Below are 25,841 nucleotides of genomic sequence, written 5' to 3'. Positions count from 1 at the left end.
GGAATGATAAGGGAGCACCTTTCAAATTTCTTCATTTTTGGAATAGTATGAATGCGTTGAAAAAAGTGACAATATATCTAAACTTTGTAATCATTCACAACTTTGGAATCATTTACAGGCGGTTCTTCTAAAAGAAGCAAAACATCGGAAACCACTCATAGACAATCGTCAGATGCGCATGTCTGAATTGGCCTCAACGAAGATGAGCCTATTATGGTTCCAAGAGCTAGTCCAAAAAACAAGAAATCCTCCTCTACGAAGAGATTGTGAAGTCGGACATAACCAACTAGTGAAAGACTACATTTATGATGATGCAGTGTTCGCGGAAAAATTCAGACGTCGATTCCGGGTGCGTAAGGTATTATTTTTACGCATTATTAATGATATACGAAATCGTTTTCCATATTTCTGGCAACGGGTTGATGGAATAGGTAAAAAAGGTTTCTCCACAATCTAAAAACGTACATCTGCAATTCGTCAACTAGGGGCTTGGCTCATGGGATGAGTATTTGAGGATGTTAGAGCGTACGACGTGGGATTGTCTATACAAGTTTGCTAAAGCTGTGATTATCCAATATCGTAATCGCTATTTACGCAAGACTACAATTAGCGACATCCATCAACCATATACATCACATGAAAACAAGCATGGGTTCCTGGAATGCTTGGTAGTATTGATTGTATGCATTGGTGGTGGGTAATGTGCCCTAATGCGTGGCACGGTCAGTTTATGCAAGGTGATCAAAAGCAGTGGTGTCATATGACCATTGGATTTGGCATGCATTTTTTGGTCCATCCGGTCCTAACAACGATATCAATGTTCTAGATCATTCGCCAATATTCGACAACATCTATCTTGGGAAGTCGTATGATGTTCCGTTTGTAGCAAATGGGACATCATACAAGCATGAGTATTACCTTATTGATGGTATATATCCCGAGTTAGCAGTATTTGTGAAATCAATCACATGTCCAAACGATGAGAAGCGATTAAAGTTTAAGTCAGCACAAGAATCTGCTATGAAGAATATCGAGCGTGCATTTGGTGTCCTAAAGAGACATTGGCAGATACTCACAGTACCGATACGATCTATGAAGCGTAGACGAATACGTAGCCTGATGTACACATGTATCATATTGCATAATATGGTTTTAGAAGATGAGGACAAGGCGATTTGTCGCTACAATGAGAATGAGAATTTACCAAATGTCGAAGGAGTTGGTATTGGTTCAGAGACGTATATGGAAAACAGAGCAGAAGTATACAACCGACTTGGGCACCACAACCTTCGTGCGGATTTGGTAGGACACATCTTCAATGCTCGAACGAATCCCGTTGTCGACGATTTTGTTGAAGAATACTTGTTTGACAATATAGACACTGAATCAAAATTGTTTGAAGGAGATTCAGACGAGGATTTTGATGACGTGCCGAGTGACAATGATTAGACGTCACATATTATTATAATATATTTCGCTTATGTTTTTTTTAATTTAGTATGTATTCCTTTAATTAATGAAGTATTGTCCTTTTATTATTTTTGATTTATTACATTTTATTCAATTAAAAAAAGAAAAAAAAAACAAAAGTGTTGTAAGGTGTGGTATGATACCCACCAGTTTTGTGGGGTGTGGTAAAAAAATGACATGACAGTAGAGTAGTATGGTGAGTGTGGTATGACACCCACCAGCCTTAATGATGGGTATTGTGGATGACTATATCTTCGTATTTTAATCTACTCTAATAACTAAAGATCTTTTTGCCACATGTCATACTCTTATTCAAATTGTCAAATGTCATTTTGTAGTTATTTTAATTTTTTTTCTGCATGTCATTTTATGGTTTTTTCTATTTTATTAAATTCCATATAATATTTAAATATAATAATTGCAATAAATCCTACCTAATAAATGAAAATAACTTTGCCACATGTCATTTTCTCATGCATTATGCCACATGTCATTTTGTCATAATTTTGAGATATTTATTTTCCATTTGTCATTTACTTCATTTTTTATTTTTAAATATATCATTAATTTAGCTTCTATAAATTAAACATACCATAATAACTATATTAATTTTAAATTTTAAATTTTAAATTTCAAACTTTAATTTCAATTTTAAATAAATTTACAGTTGAAACCTTTATATTTAACATTTTGTTATAATTAACACATTTAATACACGGGTCTGACAACTAACACATAATTTTAATTTCATTTTTTCATGTTTTATTTTTATTTTTATTATCATAATTTTTACATATTTCAAACTTCAAGTTCAAATAAACTTGCCGTTTAATTATTTATATTTAACATTTTGTTTTAATCAACCCGTATAATATACAGGTATCACAACTAGTGTATTAATAAATGAATATATATTTCATTAATGGACTTACATTCTAATTTCAAAGCTCTTAAATTAAAGTTTCATTAATTTCTTTTGTTTATTTATCTAACTTATTTGTTTAAATTTAAAAGAGAAAAAAAAAACCTTTAATTCTAATAATTCAATATTTTTCTCATTTTTCTTATAAATTCAAACTTTTCAAATATTTAGACTTTCATATTTATTTTTATTTATTTTTAAATAAACTCATGTATCACATGAGTTTCACATCTAGTAAAAGAATATGTTTATTCTTATTTTGTAACGTGTCACCTTATTAGATATCCTAATTAATGTCATGTAATTTGTCAATCTATTGATTCTATATTTCAAATTTTAAATTTCACTCTAATTATATTAAATTAATAACGTTAGAATAAAAATTAAAATAAAATTAATGTAGAGCGTAAGGTCACGTATTTATTTAAATCAACGATCATAATTTTATATAACTAAAAAATATATCTTGATTAAAATTTTATTCAAAACAATTAATTAATAATTTTGAATTTTTTATGAATATTCAATTAATTTTATAACCGTGGTTCCACATGTTATAAACTAGTAATCTATTAAATAAAAAAAAACAAAAAAAAAAACATCTGCGGAGTGAACCAATTGTCTGCATGATTAAAGTTCAAAAGTAAATCTAATTATGAAATTTTATTAAGTTAAAAAGCTGGAAAACAATTAAATAAATTAGAATATGATTGTCACGGGACAATCACGGGATGAGGCTCTAGGAAGAAAACAAAATACTTTCTTAACTGTAATTGTGTATTTTATTATTTTGTGATACATTACAATAATTTAATTACATTATTCGAGATAATATTTGAAGAACTTGAACTACAACAAATTAATCGAATGTGTGTTATTGTTTTGTTACATTTATATTATAAAAAAACCCTGTAAGATTTTGTTTAATTATTAAAAGAAAATCTTCAATAAAGTCTTAATATTTTGGTCTGGTTTACAGTTTAATTTCAATTTTTATTTTTTTTATCAGAAAAGTTCTGATTATTTTATATTTTAACTAATTTAACGAAACAATCATTTTTTTTTTCATAAGAAAATGACAAATTGTCGTATAAAAATTGATAATCGGGACTTTTCTGTTTAAAAAATAAATTTTGAGATTAAATCATAAACATACCTAAATTGTTAAGACTTTATTGGAGATTTCTCGTTATTAAAAGTCCACTTCTAGTTTGTATAATGAATACGTAAAAAAAATATTGTTTTAATTTAAAGTCCATTTCTAGTTAGGGGTTTTCTAGTGGCGGCGATGGCGGTGTTGATATCTAAAAAACGGCGATAAAGATGGTGTCGACGGTCAAATCTCCAAACGAGATCTATAAACCTTCTAGATCTTCAAGAGCACCGGTTGTCAGAATCGATCTCACCGAAAAAACAAAAATAAGGTGTGAAAAAAACTTGTTGATGACTCTTGCTATGAATGGATGATGTGAGCATTGATGTCCGATCTGAGACGCCACATGTAAGTCAAATTTTTGTTATAAGTGTTGGTGTCCGACAAGAATGATGACGACTCCTCAACTTTGACTAGTGGCGGTGGTGGTGGTGTTAGTATTCTCTTTTTTAGAAAATGAGAAAGAGGAATATGAGTAATGTAGAGATAGGGTAGGGTGGATGATATTTTTTTTAAGTGACTCTCTCATATGAGAGGTTATGGGTTCAAGTCTCAGTGGAGACATATGTGTTTATTTAGAAGTAGGTTAGTTAGTTTACCGTTTAAAAAAAATATACATAATAAGAAAATAATTAAAAGATATGTATATTTAAAAGCATATTCGTCATTTCAGGTTAATATAGACCAAAACCATCAAAAAAAAATGTCAATCATAAGGACCAAAACCAAACAAGATATCCAAAATTGGACTAAAGACATACCACTAAACGTTTTTAGAACAAAACACATATTTTTAAAAAACACAATGATAATATTTGCAATTTTGTCTTTTTGTTAAACATGCACACATTGAATATAGAAAAAATCATAAAAAAATTATACTGATAATGATTTCATAAAAAAAAGGTTGTGCAAAAATTAAACAAAAACAATGTTATAAATAAAGAAAAATACTTAAAAATGTAACATTGTTTTGTTTTGTACATATTTATTCACTAATGATTTTTTTCCGAAATACAACAGTTGACTTGTTGGTGTTGTCCACATTACGTCCTTATAAGTTGTTGTAGGTTGTCGACGTAGCATTGTTTTCGTTTTGTACATATTTAGTCATTAATGTATTTTTTACAAAAGTGCTTATATATACACGTTATAAAGGTGCATAAGTTTTTTTAATTGGTGGGAAAATGGTTATCGGCTTTAAAAAAAAATATATATATATATATATATATATATATATATATATATATATATATATATATATATATACAGAGAGAGAGAGAGAGCGGGGGGGGGGGGGTATGTCAACGGGGATAAACGAGAAGAGGAGTGCATCCCCCGCCCTCACCCTTGAAATGTCCAGCCTTCCTACCCCGACCCCCGCCCCCGAATCCCCCTTATTACCCTCGCCACCGATTTATTTTAGGATGTCTTTTTTTGGGCTAAAAGAAGTTGTTGTTTGGACTAAAAGAAACTATTCTTAGGTAACAAATATTTATTTATAGCAAAATTTTACATGTAAAAAAAATTATGGCATCTTAAAAACATTATATACCAACAACTTAAAAACATGTTTTTTTGTTGAATTTTGGAAGCTCAAAATCATGTTATTGTTTATTATATTTATATAATTAATATATTTAATATATGTATAACTTATTAACGGGGGGCCCATGAGGTTTTAGGATGGGACTGTCCACCCCCGCCCCCGCCCCCGAAATTAAAACGGGGGTTAATCTTGCCCCCGCCCCCAATTTATTTCTAATAAATACCCCCAAACGGGACCGGGCCCCACGAGACTTTTTGACAACCCTAAATAGAGAGAGAGAGAGAGAGAGAGAGAGCGAGTGAGAGAGAGAGAGAAGGGTGGGGAGGGGGTTCAATGTAGATAAAATAACTTGAACTAACCACATAACCACCCTTATAACCCTTAGATCATTATATCAACGGATTAGATTAAAAATGTGCATCAATAAAATTATATCTATTATACATGAAATCACATACTACAAATGCATAATATGGAATAAACATATTGCATGTTGATGGTATCAATCACAACACTAATCTATAATTGTCTAATGAGCATGAATGTAGAGAGTTGAACCATAAACAAGGTATGAACTTGATCGCATAGAAGGCTCAATCCACTATGGAATGGTCAATATTTATCAATAGCCACAATAATTAAAAGATCAAGCCATAGGAACAATATATGAACTCAGTAACATAAATTAATTAGAAGCAATATTGGCATTAATTGAAAGCCATGAATTCCAAATTTGAATCCATATTTGAATTAATAGAAGGAAAGCTTAAAGAAATTATTCAATATAAGGTGATAGGAGTCAAATGTTTTCAATGAGAAAATTCTAGTGTTAAACAAATGGTATGTGAAACATCCCAAAAATTACTATGTAAAATTTTTGTTTTTTTAAGCAACAGAAACATCATTCATCCATTTCAAAACCCATCAAAATGTGATAATGTATAAAATAGTTATCAGAGTACAAATCATGTCATAAAATGCGGAATGTTGGTGGATGCGGTGCGATCATGCCGGGTCCTTCCCTTTCGAGTTGGAAGTACCTGAAACCATAAACATAAAACTGTAAACACAAAGCTTAGTGAGTTCCCCAAAAATATCCCATACCAAACATACATATCAGCTCGAAACTAAACTTGGTCTATATCACCCCCTTCAGTATCTTTCATCCGGTACTGGGTCTATTTCACACCCTTCAGTATCTTTCAACCGATATTGGGTCTATTTCACCCCCTTTGGAATATTTCAACCGGTACTGGGACTATTTCACCTCTACATCTAAGCATACAATCATATCAACAAGAGTCACAAAGACAACAAGCACATATATGTATATGAGTAAGTGTCACAAAGACAACTATCATCCTACAAAGATAATCTAGTGGGTTGGCATTGGTGCCTTCGACCCATGAGTACAGTGAAGAATATCACCTAAAAAACGATGATCAACTGCTACTGTTCCTACTACCATGAGTACAAATGCTACAACCCATCTATACAGCCATACAAATTACAACCTTAGCTTCCCTTCCAAAACTAGGGTTTTGACCAAAAGTCAACGCCAGTAAAAAAGTCAAGGTCAATGGTCAAGGTTAACCTTCCACGTCCTGGCCATCATTGGCCACGTCGTGGCCTTCAAACGACAAAACGGACACGTTTACCCCAGTCGCCACGCTGTGGGAACTGGGTTCAAAGTGTCTTAATGGGTTAAGCCGAATCCTCCAATCCAAAAGGTTCCAAAGTCCAAATCTGATCATTATTATGGTCTAAATGGATAAAGTTTCCAACTTTATCCCTTGAGACCCACCAAGAGGTCTAGATCTCAAGTTTTAAGTCTATAAAGCATAACTATGGCATAGACTTAATCAAGAAGAACTTAATCCCTTATGTCACAAGCCCATTTGCTCCAGAAGAGTTTATGACACTAGAACCTTCCTAAAGATTGGTGCTTTTTAGACATGCATGTACAATGCATGTCTTGGATTCAACTTAGGTCAAAATGGGGGGGGGGGTTATGACCAAAATCTTATGCATGGCTCTAACAACCCACCAAACTTCAGATCCAAATCATGAACCACTCCAAATGATCCAAAGATTCATAAAGTTGCAACCTTTATAAACTCTCACCATCCCATCTAACAAGATTAAGAAGAAAATGGGACAAAATATAAGATATGGCACTCTATAATAAAAAAGGTGGAACCTTGAACACTTACAAAGGTCCAGAATTGAGCTAGGAAGGGAGATAGTGATCCTCTTGCTGATCTTGGCTTACTCCTTCTTGTTTCTTCCTTCAATACCTCTCAAAAGCACTCAAGAAAGCTTTAAAAATGGAGGAAAAGAGTTAGGATTTTCTTCTGGATAAAAGAGGGTGGTGGAGACTGAGGGTGAGCAAACCCTAGCCTCCTCATTCCTTTAAATAGGGTGCAAACCCGAAAATATAGGATTTAAGACGTCAGCGGCGGCCACGTCGTGGCGAGTCAAAAAGACTCGTGACTAAAAATGCTTCGCCACGTCATGGACATCCTTCCCATGCCATGGCGACTCCCCAAGTTCAAATCATAACAAATGTACCTTAGAACCAGATGTTACAGCATGATTATAAGGTTATATTCATAATTGAATATACACATATTCATAAATGTACACATGTTCATAAATGAACATATGCTTATTTATAAGCATGTATTTATTATATTTTTCAACCTTATATTGAACCACCTCTATCACCTTCTTCTTTGTCATTATTATATAGGAAGCATTATCATATAGAACACACATGTATTCTTCTGTAAATTTTCGTACTAAAAATATGGAGTTGGTCAATGAGTAAGATATGTTCACAAATGAACCCATTCAACGGTCATTTTATAGACCGTTTCCTTATTCCTCTCTTATAGTGTGGCTTCGAAAATGATACATACTCTTGATTCGACTGACATTTATGTTTTACATACAGTATTATAACTCTTTTATACATATATATATATATATATATATATATATACACACACACACACACACACACACACACACACACATGTAAGGGTGTACTTTAAAACCTTTTAAAATTACAAGGTTTAAATTTAATTATCTCGATTAACCTTTAATTTATTAATCTTTTAAACCAACTTAGATTTAATATTTATCTTTTAATTAACCATTTAATTAAATTGTATTAAATCTATTAAGGATTATCCATTATCTTAATTATCATATAATTTAATAATTACCTTTTATTACTTCCTCAATTTTCAAATTAGGATTTCATAATTATCTAGTGTTAAGGTTCACATTCTAATCAATTAAAATAACTATTAAGAACTAATAATTATCCTACAATTTGAAAAAGGCAAGTAAATCCCGAAATTATTTCTAGAAGCTCACCACGTCGTGGTCATACAGATTGTCGATTTTTAAGATTTATTTTACCAGTTTCATAACATGCAATAATAATAGAAAATCCTAGCCTATGATACCACTGATGGGTTTTATAGGTTACACCAATAAGATTTGCACAACAGATTTTATTCATAAACACTTATGGACACTTGCAACCTAGAACTCTATGGCACTGTCTCTATTATACGAACATACTTTATGAAACTAAAACCCTAACTATGAAAATCTAAATATATAATGGTTAGAATCATATATTCTGATACAACTATATGATGTAAACGATTCTCTTGTAGTTCTACTTGGAAAGATAGCTCCAATAGTGTGCTAGTCTCTAATGTGTCAACCCTAAAACCTAAAGAGAAAATTCAATTTCTCTTACGAGGGGATAAAGGGATCGGTTTCGGTGTAGGGTATGTCCCTATTTATAGTTACTAGATAATCTAGAAACCCTAGATTTGAATATTAAAATAATACTCCCTCAGTCCCATATTTATTGTTCACTTTTGACTTTTGAAGTCTTTATTCTTTAACTTTGACCTTAAATATTTTTGTTTTTGACATATAGTACTTGATGTAAAATATATGAATGGATTGTGTTTTAAATGTCTGTTCATATTACAAGTTTCATCATATAACACAAATATAAATATATAAGGTCAAAGTTAAAGAATAAAGACTTCAAAAGTCAAAAGTGGACAATAAATATGGGACAAATGGAGTCGTATTTTAATTTGGTTCGAATACAGTTTCCTTATCTGATTCAGGAGGCTTCCAAAATTCTTCCTAAGCTCATCCAAAACTGTCCAAGGTAGGAAGAAATTAGAATTGCCTTCCTTATTCAACTATTGAACAATTGCAACTATCCAAATGACATATGTGGGTAACCAATGAAAATACACCTCTCGGCTCTAGTTTCCAATTTTTCTTTTGTCTCGCGCCTAAAGAGAGCCTAACAACCCCAAAACTTGATATGTATGAGCGAGGGAGGTTTCTGTAACAGTTGGGAATTTCCCGTCACCAATCGTTACTAAAGATTAGTATCAACCAATGATAGAACTTTTCACATTAAAAGAAAATGTGATCAGTTAGATGATAATAATAGGATCAAAAATGAGTGACCAAAAAGTTATGTCACTTTTCATGATGGTTAATGTATTTGGAAAGTACACAACAATGTGATCCCAAGGATATAAGCGTTGCAAAAATCTGACTCCGATTGGAGGAGTTATGATTTTTTAAAGATAAGAACCAACCGCGTTAATAACGCTATTAGCGTCAAAATAACATAAAGAGATCGGTTGAGTTTCGGCTAATGTCACTAAAAGGAAAATCGTAGTAACCCGTGAGCTAAGGACTTTGAAAGGAAAAAGGTCAAACACGGAGTTCGTATGAAGGAGATACGATTTTTAGAAAAATATAAAAACGGGTTAAAAACGAAAGTCAAAATTTGGCAACGCGACCTTAAGGAAAGTTGTAGTACTAGAAGAGAACTACAAAAATATATAAAGAGGGTAAGAAACAAGATTCATATAAAGTAGATATGATTTTTCATAAAATATTTAGGGGTACACGCCAGGTGCGCGTCATGCCCGACGTGCACACCTAATACCCAGATTCGTCGAAGATTAGGGAGATGTGGACCATCAGAAGTGTGACACGTGGCAAGCTCTGGATGGAACCACGAAGCAAGTGCACGCGGCGCATGAAGTGCGCCGCATGCACAACCCCTATAAATAAAGGTGCACACTTTCTGATTTTCTCATCCTAAATACTCTTCCAAACACTCTCGCTTTACCTCTCAATCTGTTTCGGAGACCCACTCGATGGAACGAAGCTTCGTATGCAATGGTCGGATGCTTCAGAATACTCTACTAGAGTGAGTACATGACCCCTATTTTATTGTTTTAAATGTTTTATGCGGGGGGGGGGGGGGGGGGGGGCGATACATGCTTATCAAATGATTTTATCAAAATATATTTATAGTTATAAATATCAAATCGTTATATAAAGCTTAAAGCCTTAGGATAATGTAGCTGTAGATACTATGTCTAGAGTTAAGATATGATATTATGCCTAAGAGATATTGTGACAACCGTCAAATTCTAGTCAAGTCAAAGTCAAATAAAGTCAACAAGTCAAACCGGTCAACTCAACTAACCCTAGTATATTAGGGTTTGCAATATGTTAGCTACTGTACAACTCGCTATTTTAATAAGAAGTTACCACTTGGAATGTTCGTATGATTTAAATCCTTAAACCCTAATCGGGGTAAGTGAGGTAACAAAACGATAAAACACTATTGCATACCCTTCGGGGGTGTGTAAGACCCTTAAACATGGCTTAACGGGGTTTACGAACCTTGAGTTGCGAAGCTAAACACTCAAAAAGGTCACAAACAAAGTCTCTTTCAATCTCTCTTTATCAATCTCAATCTCTCCCAAATCTCTCCCAAATCTCTCTCTAAATCTCTTTGAACTTTTTATAGTCATTTGGGGCATCCCGACACTTAATTTGGTCAAAAACCACTTAAAACGGGAAATTATTGGTAAAATAGCCTTAAGGAACCGAAACCTTCCCTTAAGGGGCGAAGCCTCTTGGAACCGAAGCTTCTTGGAACCGAACTGCTGAGGACCGAACTGCTGGAGGAGCCGAACCCGAACCTCGGAGGACCGAACCTGACCTTCGCCTTCGCTCCCTGCCTTCGCCTTCGCTCCTTTCCCTCTCGCCTGCGAGATTGCTCGGCTCTCACCCACAACCGAAACCACCTTCGGTTCTCAACCCCTGAAGACTGAACCCTCGGCTCCAAATCCGAAATTTCGCAGATTTCCATCTTTCACCCGGTTTTCGACCACGACTTCGTTTTAGGCCCGTTTTTCATGATTTTAACGCGGGATTTTCACCCAAACTTATATTTCATCATATAAGACCCCATATTTCACAATTTAATCACGTTTTGATTATAAAAATCTTCCAAGAATAGTGGGTGGGATATTTAGGTGGAGTGTTGACTTATCCTTTGGGCAAGGACACAAGCAACCTCCCATACCCACTCCATGACCAACTTTAGTCACTCCACCTTACCTGGTCATTTCCATCGTCCTTTTTCCCACCATTTTACCAGCCATACTCTTGCACAAAAGCTAGAAATCCTTATCTCTCCTCCCATTTCACTCACCCTTCACCAAGAAGCAAAAACTCATTCTCTCTCACTATCCCTCTCTAATCTAAAAAATTCAAGGCTGATCACAAGTTATTCATCTACTCCTAGTAAGTAATATCACTCCCGACATGATTATTTCTCTTTCTTTCTACTTGAATCATGGATATCTTACACAAACATCATCATATTTGTGTTAGATCTTCGAATTTTCAAGCATCATCTAAAGTGTTCTTGAGTTGAACACTTCTTTTCTTCATCATCCATTCACTGAAACCCCATAAGGTGAGTTCATACCCCCACATTTTCATTCTTTCTTCAAGTTTTAGGGGGGGGGGGGAATACAAGTAAAAACACCAACAACTTAACTAAACTCAAACATCAGCTTTCAACAGAAAAGTTAATGTTCATTCACGAACTGTTTTAGACATCTTAAACTTTTTATTTTTCAAAATTGTATTAGGTGTAAATAGTTCAGGTTCATACCTTTAAAATGACTACTTGCACATGTCCATACGATTTTTCTACTATTTATGCTGATTTTTACAAAACTGCCTATCAATGTAGCTACAAATTCGGACCAGTCAGTGAATATGAACGTTTTCACACCAGTTAGAGACTTTCAAAAATCATAATAAAAATTATGGACAAACTAGACACATTTTCTAAACTCTCAGAGTTTACGGATTAATTTTCGACTTCTTATGATTTTTCTAAGGCAGTCCAGAAATGTTAAAAACAAATCAACAACTTATAACTTTCATTACACTTTGTAACATGTTGAGCAAAGTGTTAATCGATTGAGGATTTCATATTTCACATGTATTTCTTGTTGTGGTATAATTATATAAAAGAAAATACTCACTAATTTGTAAGAATCCTCCATCATTACCAATAGTACAAGACAAGGCATGATAAACGTAGTTATGTTTTTGCTATACATTCGACTTACATAGAAAAAGGTTCTTTTACATTACAAACACTTATGATAAACTATGGTAAGTATAGTTTATGTTTCATACGCATTACAAACAATTATGTTAAACTATAATAGGTATAGTTTATGTTTCATTAACCAGTCAAACTCATTACCAAGGGGTTTTCAGTTCAGTTCACGTAAATCTGTTAATGAATAAATTTGTGAGACATTCGCTTCATGTTACCTTCAAAGTAACAAAGTCAAAAGTCCTATAAATTGTAACCAGAGTCTCTTGTAGGGAGAGCGTGATAGTTGTGTATAGATCTATATTGGGTCTGACAAACCCACACCTGAGCTGCATGCAACAGCTAGACTGGCAGGTCTGGGGTGACAAGTGTCATTTAACTTGCGATGCCTGAAGAACGTCGTATTACGAGGCCGTCTGAGTCATAGTATGGTTATAATAACTCACATGGGGTAATAACAAAACATAAGATTTACGGGTTTTACTTCAAAAATTAAACGAGTTTATGTCGATTTAAACTTACATAAATTACTTTAAGTATGGAAAAATACTTGTACATTTCGGTCTTGACTTTTAAGACTACAATGCATTTTATAAGAGAAATATTGGATTTTTCTTGAACAAACATCACTTTTACAAAGAAAAGGATTTTAACATCACCTTCAAAAGCTTATGAACTCACGAACTTAATTGTTGACACTTTTTCAAAACTACTTGTATTCTCAGGAAATCAGTAAACAGGTAATCGGCCGCTTTTGAGGATGGAACGCTAAGGCGTCAAACATTGTATTTTTGTCAACATAATGTAATTGATTCAGAAACATGTAAACATATACTACGATGTAACTTTTTCAATTATATTTATGTTGGTTGTCTATACTTTGAGCACTATTATATTTGTTGTTATGATACTATACATGAAGTCCTCCACCCCCGGACGTTTCCGCCATCCTAGGTTTGGGGGTGTGACAGATATGATGCTCGATAGTCTACGAAGTGATAATACCTAGATGTTACAATGGCCAAATCCCTAGGATAACGTAGTACCTAGAAGTTATGATGGTCAAAATATAAGGATTTGCAATGTACTTAGTTGTTACTCTGCCCAAATATCCTGTTTTCAAATAACCATAATTAAGGTATATAGATACATATCGCAAAATAGAATATATATATATATATATATATATATATATATATATATATATATATATATATATATATATATATATACACATATTGTATACAAAATTATGAGATCAAAGGTTATAATTATCAGATATATAAGATAAAAGATTTATATTGTGATAGTTACAGGCAATCCCTAGGAAGGATTAAGATAAAAGATAAGTACATAAGATCAATGCGTTAGTGAGTTGTTAATTCATCCAAAGGCCTTGATTAAATTTGACATTCCTTAGATACCTATAATCGTTAATCTTTCGAGACCTAGAAAGATATGTATAGATCTATACGGGGATTGACAACCCCACCTGCGATTGCTAGCTACAATCCTAGTAGGATAACTTTCTTATTATTCACTCTTCGATGTCCGATGAAGCGTCATGGTGGGGCACAATTATTAGTCAAACAACATCGATTATTGGGGCTCATGGAAATACATTAGATCACCTTAGAGTATGACTACCATTAGGGATGCCTTGGAATGGTAGATAAAATACGTTAGGATTAGATAAAAATCCTAAAAGATAATAAAATAGGATTGTTATATATCCTAGAGATAATAAGATATGATCATTAGATATCCTAGAGATAATAAGAAATGATCATCAGATATCCTGTAAAGATAGTAAATTAGGATAAATAATTATATCCTAAAAAGATAATAAGATAGGATCGTTAGATATCCTAAAAGATAGTAAACTAGGGTTGATAAAATACTTTAGGAAATGTTTTTCTAAAAAGAAAAAGGATTATTAAAATAATATAACCCAATAAATGCCGAAAACTGTAAAAACCTGTGCACTTACAAACATTATGTTGACGTTTTAAAAAATCACATGTGTTCCTAGGATGTAGTAGAGATCCAGTCAAGGAAGGATTATTGACATGAAGACTTGTAGACTTTTGTTAGATAGGTATTTATGATTTGCAATCTGTGATTTGGGAAATCTTTATACCGTCACCACTTGGCATTTTCTGCCATCGGTCGGGGAGGGTGTGACAAATTGGTATCAGAGCTAGTTGTTATAGCAAACTAGTATTTATTTAGGAATTACGACTGTAGCTTAGGATATATACTCCGATTAGGTTTATCCTCAAAACTATAAATAAAAGTAGCACCATTAATTACTCTACTGATAGATTACGTATTGGATAGGTGCCCGGGATGGAACTGTCGACTTAGGTTGTAGGATTTCAGAACCGCTATACGCCAAAATGGTCCTACCCACCGACTCTACCTACCTGGCTGAACGATACATAGTCTAGAAATACAAAACAATAATAAATCAGCAATCCCGAATAACATATATGTTAGGAATTAAAGAGGATAACAAGCAAAACTATAAGCACACAAGACACAATATTTACTTGGTTCGGTCAATGTGACCTATTTCCAGGAGTAGGAGGGGGTATTCTTTATTTTAGAGCTCCAAATAGAGGTTACAAGTACAATTACATAAAGATTTTCCTATCACTATTGAATTCAAGATACCAAATGACCTAGCATGCTCCTTATTTATACTTGAAGGATCAAACCTAAAACTCTAATTTGGCCCGTACGCCCATGAATGGTAACAACCAATCGTATTTAGCCATGCAACATCTTCTGAAACATTCTCCCATTTCATACAACCCATGAGCATCAGCAACATACATGATGGAGCACCTTGTGCCATAGTGGAGCATCATGATGTACAAGTGGTGCATCATGAACACTAATGGCCCAACATCCATCATGGTGGCACAACATGGTGTAATCCTTGAGCAATACTGTCACACCCCCAAACCAGGATGGCGGAAACGTCCGGGGGTGGATGACTTTCATGTATTGTATCATAACATAATGAATAATAGTGATCAAAGCAATCACAACCATCATAAATATAATTGAAAAAGTTACATTGTTGTAAGATTTACATGTTTCAAAATCAATTACAATATGATGATAAAAAAATTTGTCTGACGCCTTAGCGTCCCATCCTCAAAAGTTTGTAGTTACCTGTTTTAGTGATTTCCTGAGAATACAAGTAGTTTGAAAAAGTGCCAAAAATTAAGTTGGCGATGTGACATCCCCATTTTCACGGCCAGAAAAGACCGATTTTGTTTATGCTTTATAAAAATCAGAGTACTTCTTTTAAAAATGTTGTGGAATTTGTTCCCAGAAAAAAAACATGATAAATGCGTTATCAAGCATTTCCGAAGAAATGTATTTTTATTCATTTTAAAACATTGGGATGTCATCGTCAATACAGGAACATAAGCATAAACAGAACTTACATTTATTTACACTAGTGATCTACATCTCTTTTAAATCTCTCAGTGCAAAGTAGCTTCGTATCGAAACCTGTGATACAAATAAGCTGGAGTGGGTCAGGTTGGGAAACCTGGTGAGTACATAGGGATTTCAATCCCACAATGTTATATCATATATAATTTAGAACACAAAATATACGATTTCCCCATATATATATAATCAACTCTTACCCCACCCCGTTAATCCTCACAACGAGACTATCCATACTCTCGGACCTAAAACTTTACCTCTTACCTAATCCATACTCTCGGATCTAATCCATGCTCTCGGATAAATAATTGTGCCCATTACATACTCTCGGGTTAGGGACAATTGGTCTATGTCCAAATCCATACTCCCGGATTAATGACGGATTCTGTGTCCTGCCCATACTCCCGGACTGAGGACAACTGACTATGTCTTAATCCATACTCCCGGACTAAGGACAACTGACTATGTCTTAATCCATACTCTCGGATTAATGACAGTTGACTATGTCCAATCCATACTCTCAGACTAGGGACAATGACTATGTCTAATCCGTGCTCCTGGATCAATGACATATACTAAAGTTCTACTCTCTAAGTATAACTCACTTGTACTCATAAGAAAATACTACCCAATGTTCCTCATAATTAATTTAGGTTTACTCTTTATCCTAAATTATCATATATAATCAGGTATGTTCTTTAACACGTATTTCGGGCAACATCAATTAACTCGCACATAAACATATAATTAATACTTCAATAAATACTTGTATTAAATACATGTTCATGAAAGGGACTATGCACTCACTTGATTAGGTGGTGATTCCGAACTCAGACAACGCTTCGTTATCTCAAAATAATTTTCCTCGACAAAACCTAGTATCAATACCACTCGGGTTTAGTTTTAACGTTAACCGCGACTAATTAATAGTCTAGCTATTATTACTATTATATAAGCGTTAAATAACACTCAATATAACTCATAATAATAGCCCAAATAATTATTTTAAGGTCCTAATAATGTTACTATAATTAAATAAAAGCTATATTAAATATAGTATAGGCGTAGCTCACTTACAGCGGGTTTTTATCAAAAACCGGGCTTCGCTGGAGCAGCGTTTCCGAGCCGAAAGCTTTTATTCTCGGAGCCGTCGGGCTCTCCGGGGCTTTCTTCTCGTGCTAGGGAGGTTCCCTAGACTTGGGAGGGGTTTAGGGAGGTTAGAGAGAAGTTAGAGAGAGAAAGAAAGGTTTGAAGGTGTGAGGAAATTATGAAGAGTTCATCTCTTATTTATAGGAATTGTATAGTAAAGTAGTCTTCAAGCTTCGTCTGTAACTTTCGCATACGAGCTCCGTTTTTGTCTGTCTTTTTGCAGTTGAGTTCCTATTAATGAGATCTTCAACTCTCATTTAGACCTCGTTGGCTAATTCTCATTCTATCTCGGATTTACAAAACTGTATCGAATTCGCCGCGCTCGAAAAGTAGAGACTAAGCTTCGTCCATAACTTTCGCATACGAGCTCCGTTTTTGTCTGTCTTTTTACCGTTGAGTTCCTATTAATGAGATCTTCAACTCTCATTTAGGTCGCGTAAGCCAAAAACCGCTCTAACTAAAATTCGAGTTTCGGGCTGTACACTGCTAAGCCGAAACTTCGAAAAATCATAACTTCCTCATACGAAGTCAGATTTGTGCGTTCTTTTTATGGACGCTCTCGGTTTAACGTTTTCTACGACTTTTGTTTAGATCACTAAGGCTAAAAGTCGATCCATCGTAAATTCACTATTTACGCTTCCCGGTGCCGTGCCGGTTTTGCCGTAAAACTTCGACGGGCCATAACTTCTTCATTATAACTCGGATTTCGGCGTTCTTTATACGTACGGAAACCTTGAGAAATATTCTACAACTTGGTTAAGATTATTTATTATAAATAATCTTTTGCCGAAAATTCGTTTTCGACACTCATTGCCTCTAAATTGACTAGCCCGGATCTACGGGCGTTACAGGCGAGTTCATAAGAGTTTGTATGAAGAATTGTAAGCCTTTCCTTGTAAAATGATAGTATCCGTTTCCAGAAAATCCAATATTTTCTTAAAAATGAGTGTAGTCTTAGTACCCGAAGACCGAAATGTACAAGTATTTCCATACTTAAAATAGTAATACGTAGTTTTAATCTTATATAAAACCATTTGAATGTATGTTTCCCCGTAAACTAAATGTATCGTTGATTCCCCATGTGAGTTATTATAACCGTCCTAAAGACATAGATGTCATGTTACGACGTTTTTTAGGTGTCGGAATGTTATGACATTTGTTACCCCAGACCTGCCGGTCTAGCTGTTGCAAGCAGCTTAGGTGCGGGATTGTCAGTCGCGTATAGATCTATACACAAGTATCACACTCTCTTACGGGAGATTCTGCTTATAATACAAGACTTTTGTAGGTACTTTGGTAGGTATGGTGAAGACTTTGTCTCACAAAATTGATTCAACGCGTTTACGTATAGTGTAATGAAAACCCTTTTGTAAGTGGAAATATTACATTTCCATAGTAATTACATAGTGTAGAATAATTATACATTTAAATAATTATTTGTTTGCCCCAAAAATGGTAAAATAGTGTTAATGACCCATAAACTATACCCATTATAGTTTATCATAAATGTTTTGTTGTAATGAAAACCTTTGTATGTATGATTATCACTTTTCCATGATAATAGAATAGTATAAAATAATCATATATGTCTTTATATAATTATCCACTTTGCTCAACATGTTACAATAGTGTTAATGATCCATAAACTATCCTTATATAGTTTATTATAATATTTGATTTTTCTACCTATATATACATATATAGAGGCTAGTATGCTTAGATATTCATAAATAACAAGTATTTTACATCTAGCACAAATAAGTGAGTCCTTAGTATGAAAATGTTCATTTTTCTAGTTTTTTACTTTAACGTCACAAACGGCAAATAGTGAAATATAGTTATGTAAAACTTATTTTTACCTTTTTGTGATTTTTCGGTCAAGTTAACTTTATATGTTTGGTAAAAACCCACAAAAATGGTATCGTAACCTAGTTATGACCATTTTTGTTAGAAAACCCACTTTTACATAAAACGATAGATTTTTAAGTTTTCTTTTTGTAAAACTAAATCCTTAGTATTTTTAACTAGTTTCAAGCAAATATGTTCCAAATAACATATTTTGGTTTATATCCCACGAAAGTGGTGTAATAACTTGGTTATAACCATTTTTGCTAGAAAAATCATATTATGTTCATAAAAATCCTAGTTTTTATAGTTTTGTGTTTATGACTTTTTCTTAAAAAAAATATAACAAGTTTATACTTGTTTTTCATAGTTTTATATTTTAAACAAACTTTTGCATCTAAATGTTCATAAAGCTTGGTAATAACATAATTTCATGTATTTAGCACTTTTACACTTCATGTAAGAAAATATGCATAACAACTTGTATATTTTCACGAGTTTACTTGTATTTTACTTGTATTCTCCCCCTAAAACTTAGAAATCTCGAAAATGAAGGGGTATGAACTTACCTTATGTATGTTTTCTTGATGAATGGAAGATGGAAGAATGAGGCATTTTGGCCGATATTAAGAGAGAGAGGGTGGGTGGGGTGGGTAGGGTGAGTTATGAGGGTGTGCATGGGTAAGGGTGAAGTGTTAGGTTTTACGGGGAAAAGGTGAGACAACTTTGTCTCCCATGGCTTTTTATTAAAAGCAAAGTCAACTCTTTTTATTTTTATAAAAATGTTGTCATTTTTATAAAAGAGTGATATTTTTATAAAAATGGTGGTGTTTTATAAAGTAAATATGGTATAAAGGATGTATAAAATATTTAATTTGAATTATAAAAATTCAAATTATTATAACAAGCATTATTATCAAAATAATAATACGTTATATGAAAGTTAGGTTGAATTTCCAATTTCGGTTCGTTAAAAATTTGTGTTTAGCCGGGTATAAACTTTGTCGCATTTGGTGACGAATTCACCAAAAGTTTGTGTTTGTAGCCTTTGTTATGAATTTGCCACGTAGTGCAATGTTTATGAACTCCACTACATTGTGTTACGAGTATCATTTATTCCCAAATAATAAATAGCTGGATTATCGAGTCGTTACGTTACCAACCCTAATTAGGGTTTATATTTGATAATTGGTAAAAATAGAGGTACTTTGTATTAATACCTGTAAGTTGTACATTAGGAACATTAGGAAACACAACACTTATCCTAAAATCCTAATACTAGTCGAGTTGACTTGGTTGACTTGTTGACTTTGTTGGACCCAAAATTGACAGTTGTCACAAATACCAACTTTTGAGCATCCTTGAACAATCTTGAGCATCATAGAGGACTTCAGAGCATACTTGGCTCATTAGCAACCAAGATGATCCATCTTGCATCATGATGGCACAACAAGTGTATGGATGGCACAATAGGCTTCAAGTATGGAGCAAGAACTTCTAGGTTGGAGCAACCTCACCATCTTGGCGCAACAAGAACATACATGGCGCAACAAGGCAATGCTTGGCGCAAAAACATACTCCATGGCGCAATAAGAGTACCCCATGGCGCAAGAGGGATACCCCATGGTGCAAGAGGGTGTAGTTTGGCGCAAAAGGAATGCCCTTGGCACAACAACATCCTTCTTGGCCCAACACTTTATCATATGGCGCAACAAGTTCCCTTGTTGCTCCATATCACTCCAAAGTGCTCCAAACCCCCTTTTATATAATCCATTCCTTTGAAACTTGATCCGTTCCTTTGTCAGACGATTTGTTCCCTTCTCAGATGATCCGTTCCTTTGTCACATGCTCCATGAACCCTAAGTGCTCCATTGAGTTCCAAGTGCTACAAATGCTCCATGAAAATGATCCAAATGCTCTAGTCACATTTAACAATATACAAATACATAAGACAAATATCTAGGATAAATTAGTATGTGGAAGTTGAGTCACTCCTAAACGTAGCCTGATTACCTATGTTTAGACTTGACTGAGCCAATACATGGACTAAATTGGGGATAGATAAAGGATAAAAAAGAAATCATACATACAAATACAAACAGTATACATAAAGTGTATCAAAATACATCATAAGTATTAAAAATACAAAGCATCAAACCCAAAAACCTCAACATACTCATCGCTACTCTCGTACTCAACCTCCTCGCCCTTCGTGTCATCATTATCATCATCAGTAGCTACGGGATGAGTGCGTGAAGGACTGGCACCATCATGACCGTGTTGGATTAGGTGTCTAAGCCCATAACTATAATTGGTATGTACTTGACCCAAGAGTAGCATGGTCCATTTGGGATGCATATCATCAGAACAATTTGTTAGGATGGACTTTTGAGAAGAGGTTATTTATGGTTTATTAATATATTATAAGTTCTAATATATTAATATGAAATCATATGATTTAATTAGTATTGATCAAGAATTAGTTTGGAATTAATTTAGTGATCAAAAGAGACTAGTTAAATCAATGGGGACTAATTATGTAAATTAGTTATATTTATATGTTGGGCTTATGATCCATGTTGGACTAAGTTTATGTATGGATACATAAAGAGTAGGGCCACATGAACCATGGATCATAAACCCATGGGTATGGATTAGGGTTAACCCATGACCTTTGGAATCCCACATATAAATATGTTACTCCATAGCCAAAATCACCACTCATGTATTCTTGGTGTTCATACGGACGGTTTTGGTGCATGAAGATTCTCTCTCAAAATGTCATTCTTTGTCCATGGTGTGTTGTGATTCCACTTGAGGCATCCACACTATTGGTGCTAAGTTCTTAAAGGCCAAATACTCCAAGGCTTCCAACTACAACAAAAGGTATGTCATCTTACTTGTTTTATTACCCTTGTATCAAAGTTATGTATGCTAGTTAGGGTAATACCTTGGAAAGTTCAAGCTTGCATGTATAATAGAGAAAACATAGATCCAAGGTATTTAGGGTTTCATGTACACCTTAGGAGTGTTAGAATGCTCAAAACCCATCAGTGCTATCAGAGACTAGGCTTGTTTTCAATTATACTTGATGCTACTTGCTTGAAAAGGCTGAAAAAACTCGTTTTTGTGCATTCTGGATAGTGAACTCGCCGATTCCACTGATGGACTCGCCGAGTCCACTCACAAACTCATCCAACTCGTCGATTTTGTTCATGCACTCAACGAGTTGGAGCCCTTGACAACATATTTTCGAGTTTTAAGGCTGGAATTGGTCTAGGATCATTACCCTAAGCTGTTTTTGAACTTATAAACCTGTTTTTGATGTGGTGATGATCATGCTAATCCAATTCAAAAGATAATTGTCAAAGTTTCATGTTTTGTATTAGTTTAATGGTTAGGCTAATTACATAGAAATTGTTTGATTTGAATTGTCTTGTTCATATGAGTTCAATCTAGATCATGAATGTTGCTAGATATGTTTGTTAGTTTATTTGGTGATTTAAATGGCCTTTAATGGATTCCATAACTTGTCCTCAAGTTATAGAAAACCAAAATTTTTCCTTTAAAAAGTTATTAAAGCCATAGGTTATAAACTTAAAGAGTCTTTTCCCATAAATAGTTTTATGAACTCCATAACTTGTCCTCAAGTTATGGATTCTCAAGAGTCTCTCCATTAAAGCTATATTAAACTCATATGTTATGGATTCCAAAAGTTTTTTTTTTAAATTGTTCAAAACTTTCCCTCAAGTTTTGGAATTTGTAAATGTAAAAGTCTAACTTTTGAAACATTTAATTCCAAACCCTAGAATTTTAAAGTTTAAAATTCAACCCTTATACTATTATAATATTATAGGTTTAATATATATATATATATATATATATATATATATATATATATATATATATATATATATATATATATATATATATAAGAGTAAAGTCAGTCTTACCGTTACTAGGCCTCATTTACGAAGCCGATCTATAAGGGGGGGGGGGGTATAAGGTTACTGCCTATAAAATGGCAGTTTAATGGGTGTCCATTCTCACCCACCGCTTCCTTGACTGGTGGAGGGTCGTTAGCCGAATGGATTTGACAGGACATTTAAATTCTCATTAAAAGTATAATGAAATACTAAGTAACTAAACACTTATAAATTCCCAATCTTAGTTACTTAGGAAAATGTGAATTTGGTGCTAACCCATGAAATTGCACTTTGAACCTTGTTAAGTCGTTAGTGGAGCATGTGTGGTTAACTGGCACACTAATCTGGGACTGACAGTGCGTGGAAAAGGGTAGCTTGATGTTAATCATAAGTCAATGGAGCGTGTGTGGTTAACCGGCACATTGATTGGATGGTTGTAACATTGAGTGTACCAAGCTAATTTGCATGGTTATTCACACCTTGTTTGTGATCCTCGGCATCCGAGTCACAAACTTGAAGGGCACAATCGAGATTTAAACATGCCATTGAATTGTCCAATAAATCTCAAAGGATCTAGGAATTTCAATTCACTTAAAAACTAAAGTCCCTTTTCGTTTTTCATGGTGGAAATTGGTAAATCGTCATTTACCTACCTTCAAATATTTTGCAATGGGATTACGGAATCCCTCTTCCGAATTGTAAAATATTGTGTTGGGTCCTAGCCTTAATATTTCATTTGGGTGTTATATTAAGGACTAAAATCAACTAAAACTTGAATTTCTCCCATTATAAATGTCTAATTTCAGACAACTATGGTCTTCCCGAATCTTTTAAATAAACTTTCTTTATAAAAATGATTTTCCACAAGGCAATCAAGGTGAAAGAATAATCCATTCTTCGTGCTGTAGTGGAACTTCACTTCCTCCACCTCCTCCAATAATTCTCCCTAACCCACAAGTTCTAGGTCACTCAAAGCCCTATTTGCAAGAAAGAAAGTATGTATGTGCTCTCTTCTTGGAGATGAAGTTACATATTGACAAGCTGGGAGAGTTGGGTGTCGAAGTCTCTAGGAAGATGGCAGTTGACTGGGTTCTTCAATCACTTCCTAAGTCATATAGCGGGTTCTTTAAGGACTACTATGTGACAGACCACGACATGACCCTTATCGATCTTACCTATTTGCTTGTTGCTGCTGAATCATAAATGATTTGGTGCACTGGTAAAGCAAATTTGATTGGAAGGTCTACTCCCCAAACTTCCATGGACATTGACAATGGTTACATTGGAAGTCCAGAAAAGCTTTCTCTTCCCAATGGAAAGGGATCGGCCATGGTCAAGTCATTCGACCAAATGGTAAAGATAAAGGCTAGGTCTGAGATAGTACCATGTACCATTCCAAATAGTCCATATATTCCTGTTGCCAAGAGAAGAGGCATTGGTTGCGAAACTGCTATATTTACCTGAAAGATCCAAGGATGGTAAAGTCAAAACGTTTGACTCTACTTCAGGTAAAATCTATTGTCTAACTCTATTAAAGTTCCTATTTGGAGATTCTTAATACATGATGTAATGTAATTACATTTTGATGTTTTGAAGAATTGAAGAAATGAAAGGAAGCTTAAAGGAAGAGTATGATGAGTCTGATCGCGAAGAGATGGATTTGGATCGCATGGCTCGATGATCAGATTTGTAAGCTGCTGCTTAAGAGTTATGATAGATTGCTTAGGAATAGATAACAACATATTTTCACTTGTATTTGCATTGTAAGGATAAGTTTTCCGTAATTTTTATAAATAAAGAATTATTTTTTTGAAATTTATCTTATTTTTAAAAATTTCCTTACAATGGCATTTGTGAAAATTTGTTGCTTATAAGATTCCATTGATAGCAATATTAGGAAAATGGATTTGATTCTTTCGTTTGTGGTAGTGTCGAGAATTTCCCAAATAAGGAAAGATTCTCATCACCCAAGTTTCAGTTGGATAGAAACTTGGAATCATGCAACTTGTATTATGTGATGAATGAGAACCTTTATCTTTGGGAAATTAAGACTAATTCTTTGTTCACATGTTTATGTGAGTCAAGTGAAGGACTAGGGGATCGGGTACACTGGGTGTGCGCTGGTCAGGTCCACCACAGAGAACGATAAGACCATTTGTCATGATTTACTAAAGTTTAGTAAATATGGTTATGCTTACAAGTTTAAGTATAATTCTGAAACATTGGAAAAGTTTCAATGTATGGAAGAACGAATGAGAAGAATCAAATTGGGCAAAAAGATAAAAGTTTCTCCAATCTGAAAAGATGGGAGAGTACTAGAGTATCATGTTTTATGATCATCTTAATGATTATGAAAACCATGTCACAATTGATCCTCTAAGGATATCTTGGTGCATTTGTATGGCTAAGAAGAGGAATCGTGAATTGTTGAAATGGTTAAATCAACAAGATGAGTCATTCTTCGTTCCAAAACAAGTCTTAGAATCATACTTCAAGATTGTGCCTTGAGTGACATAATCTTAGGAAAGGTTTATAACACTTATCAAATGTAGAGTAAAATGTTTTCTACTCTTGTACATTTGAAATTGGTAAGTTGTGATGTTTTGGATAGAACAAAGACCAACTAAGGCCAATTATGTGAAGTGTTTGTCTTGATAAGAATCCGCAATAACTCTTGATTTTTTTTTCAAGGAATGGTTCTTGACAGAGAATCTTATATGTCAAGAGGTCAGTGGGAGTCTTAAAGATCTTGACAAGTTTCAAGAACTAATCGAGAAGAAAACCTATTGTTTATCACTAGCACACGACTTGAGGTTTGTAACCTATCGTGTTGACATATTCTTGTTTCTGTGCCCATT

The 25,841-nt window shown here is 34.0% G+C and overlaps 1 protein-coding gene across 1 annotated transcript; it reads left to right on the top strand.

The window, feature by feature from the left end:
* Window positions 1-700: 700 nt before the first annotated feature.
* On the top strand, window positions 701-1,449 carry LOC145122390 (uncharacterized). Its single transcript, XM_079057994.1, has 2 exons — window positions 701-722; window positions 827-1,449. Exons 1-2 carry the CDS (start codon window positions 701-703, stop codon window positions 1,447-1,449), a joined length of 645 nt encoding a protein of 214 aa, XP_078914120.1.
* Window positions 1,450-25,841: the final 24,392 nt, after the last annotated feature.

The sequence above is a fragment of the Lactuca virosa genome, chromosome 6 (assembly GCF_052849685.1).
Source record: "Lactuca virosa cultivar CGN04683 chromosome 6, Lactuca_virosa_CGN04683_v6, whole genome shotgun sequence".
Classification (NCBI taxonomy): Eukaryota; Viridiplantae; Streptophyta; class Magnoliopsida; order Asterales; family Asteraceae; genus Lactuca; species Lactuca virosa.
The sequence above is the reverse complement of the archived record's forward strand: the minus strand, read 5'-3'. Positions and strand labels throughout refer to the sequence as shown.

What these genes read in the sequence shown, in the direction of transcription:
- LOC145122390 (XM_079057994.1), top strand. Translation starts at nt 701, where the DNA reads ATGTGCCCTAATGCGTGGCACG. An exon ending in GTGCCCTAATGCGTGGCACG is followed by an intron (nt 723 to 826) that starts GTCAGTTTATGC and finishes TCAATGTTCTAG; the next exon opens with ATCATTCGCCAATATTCGAC.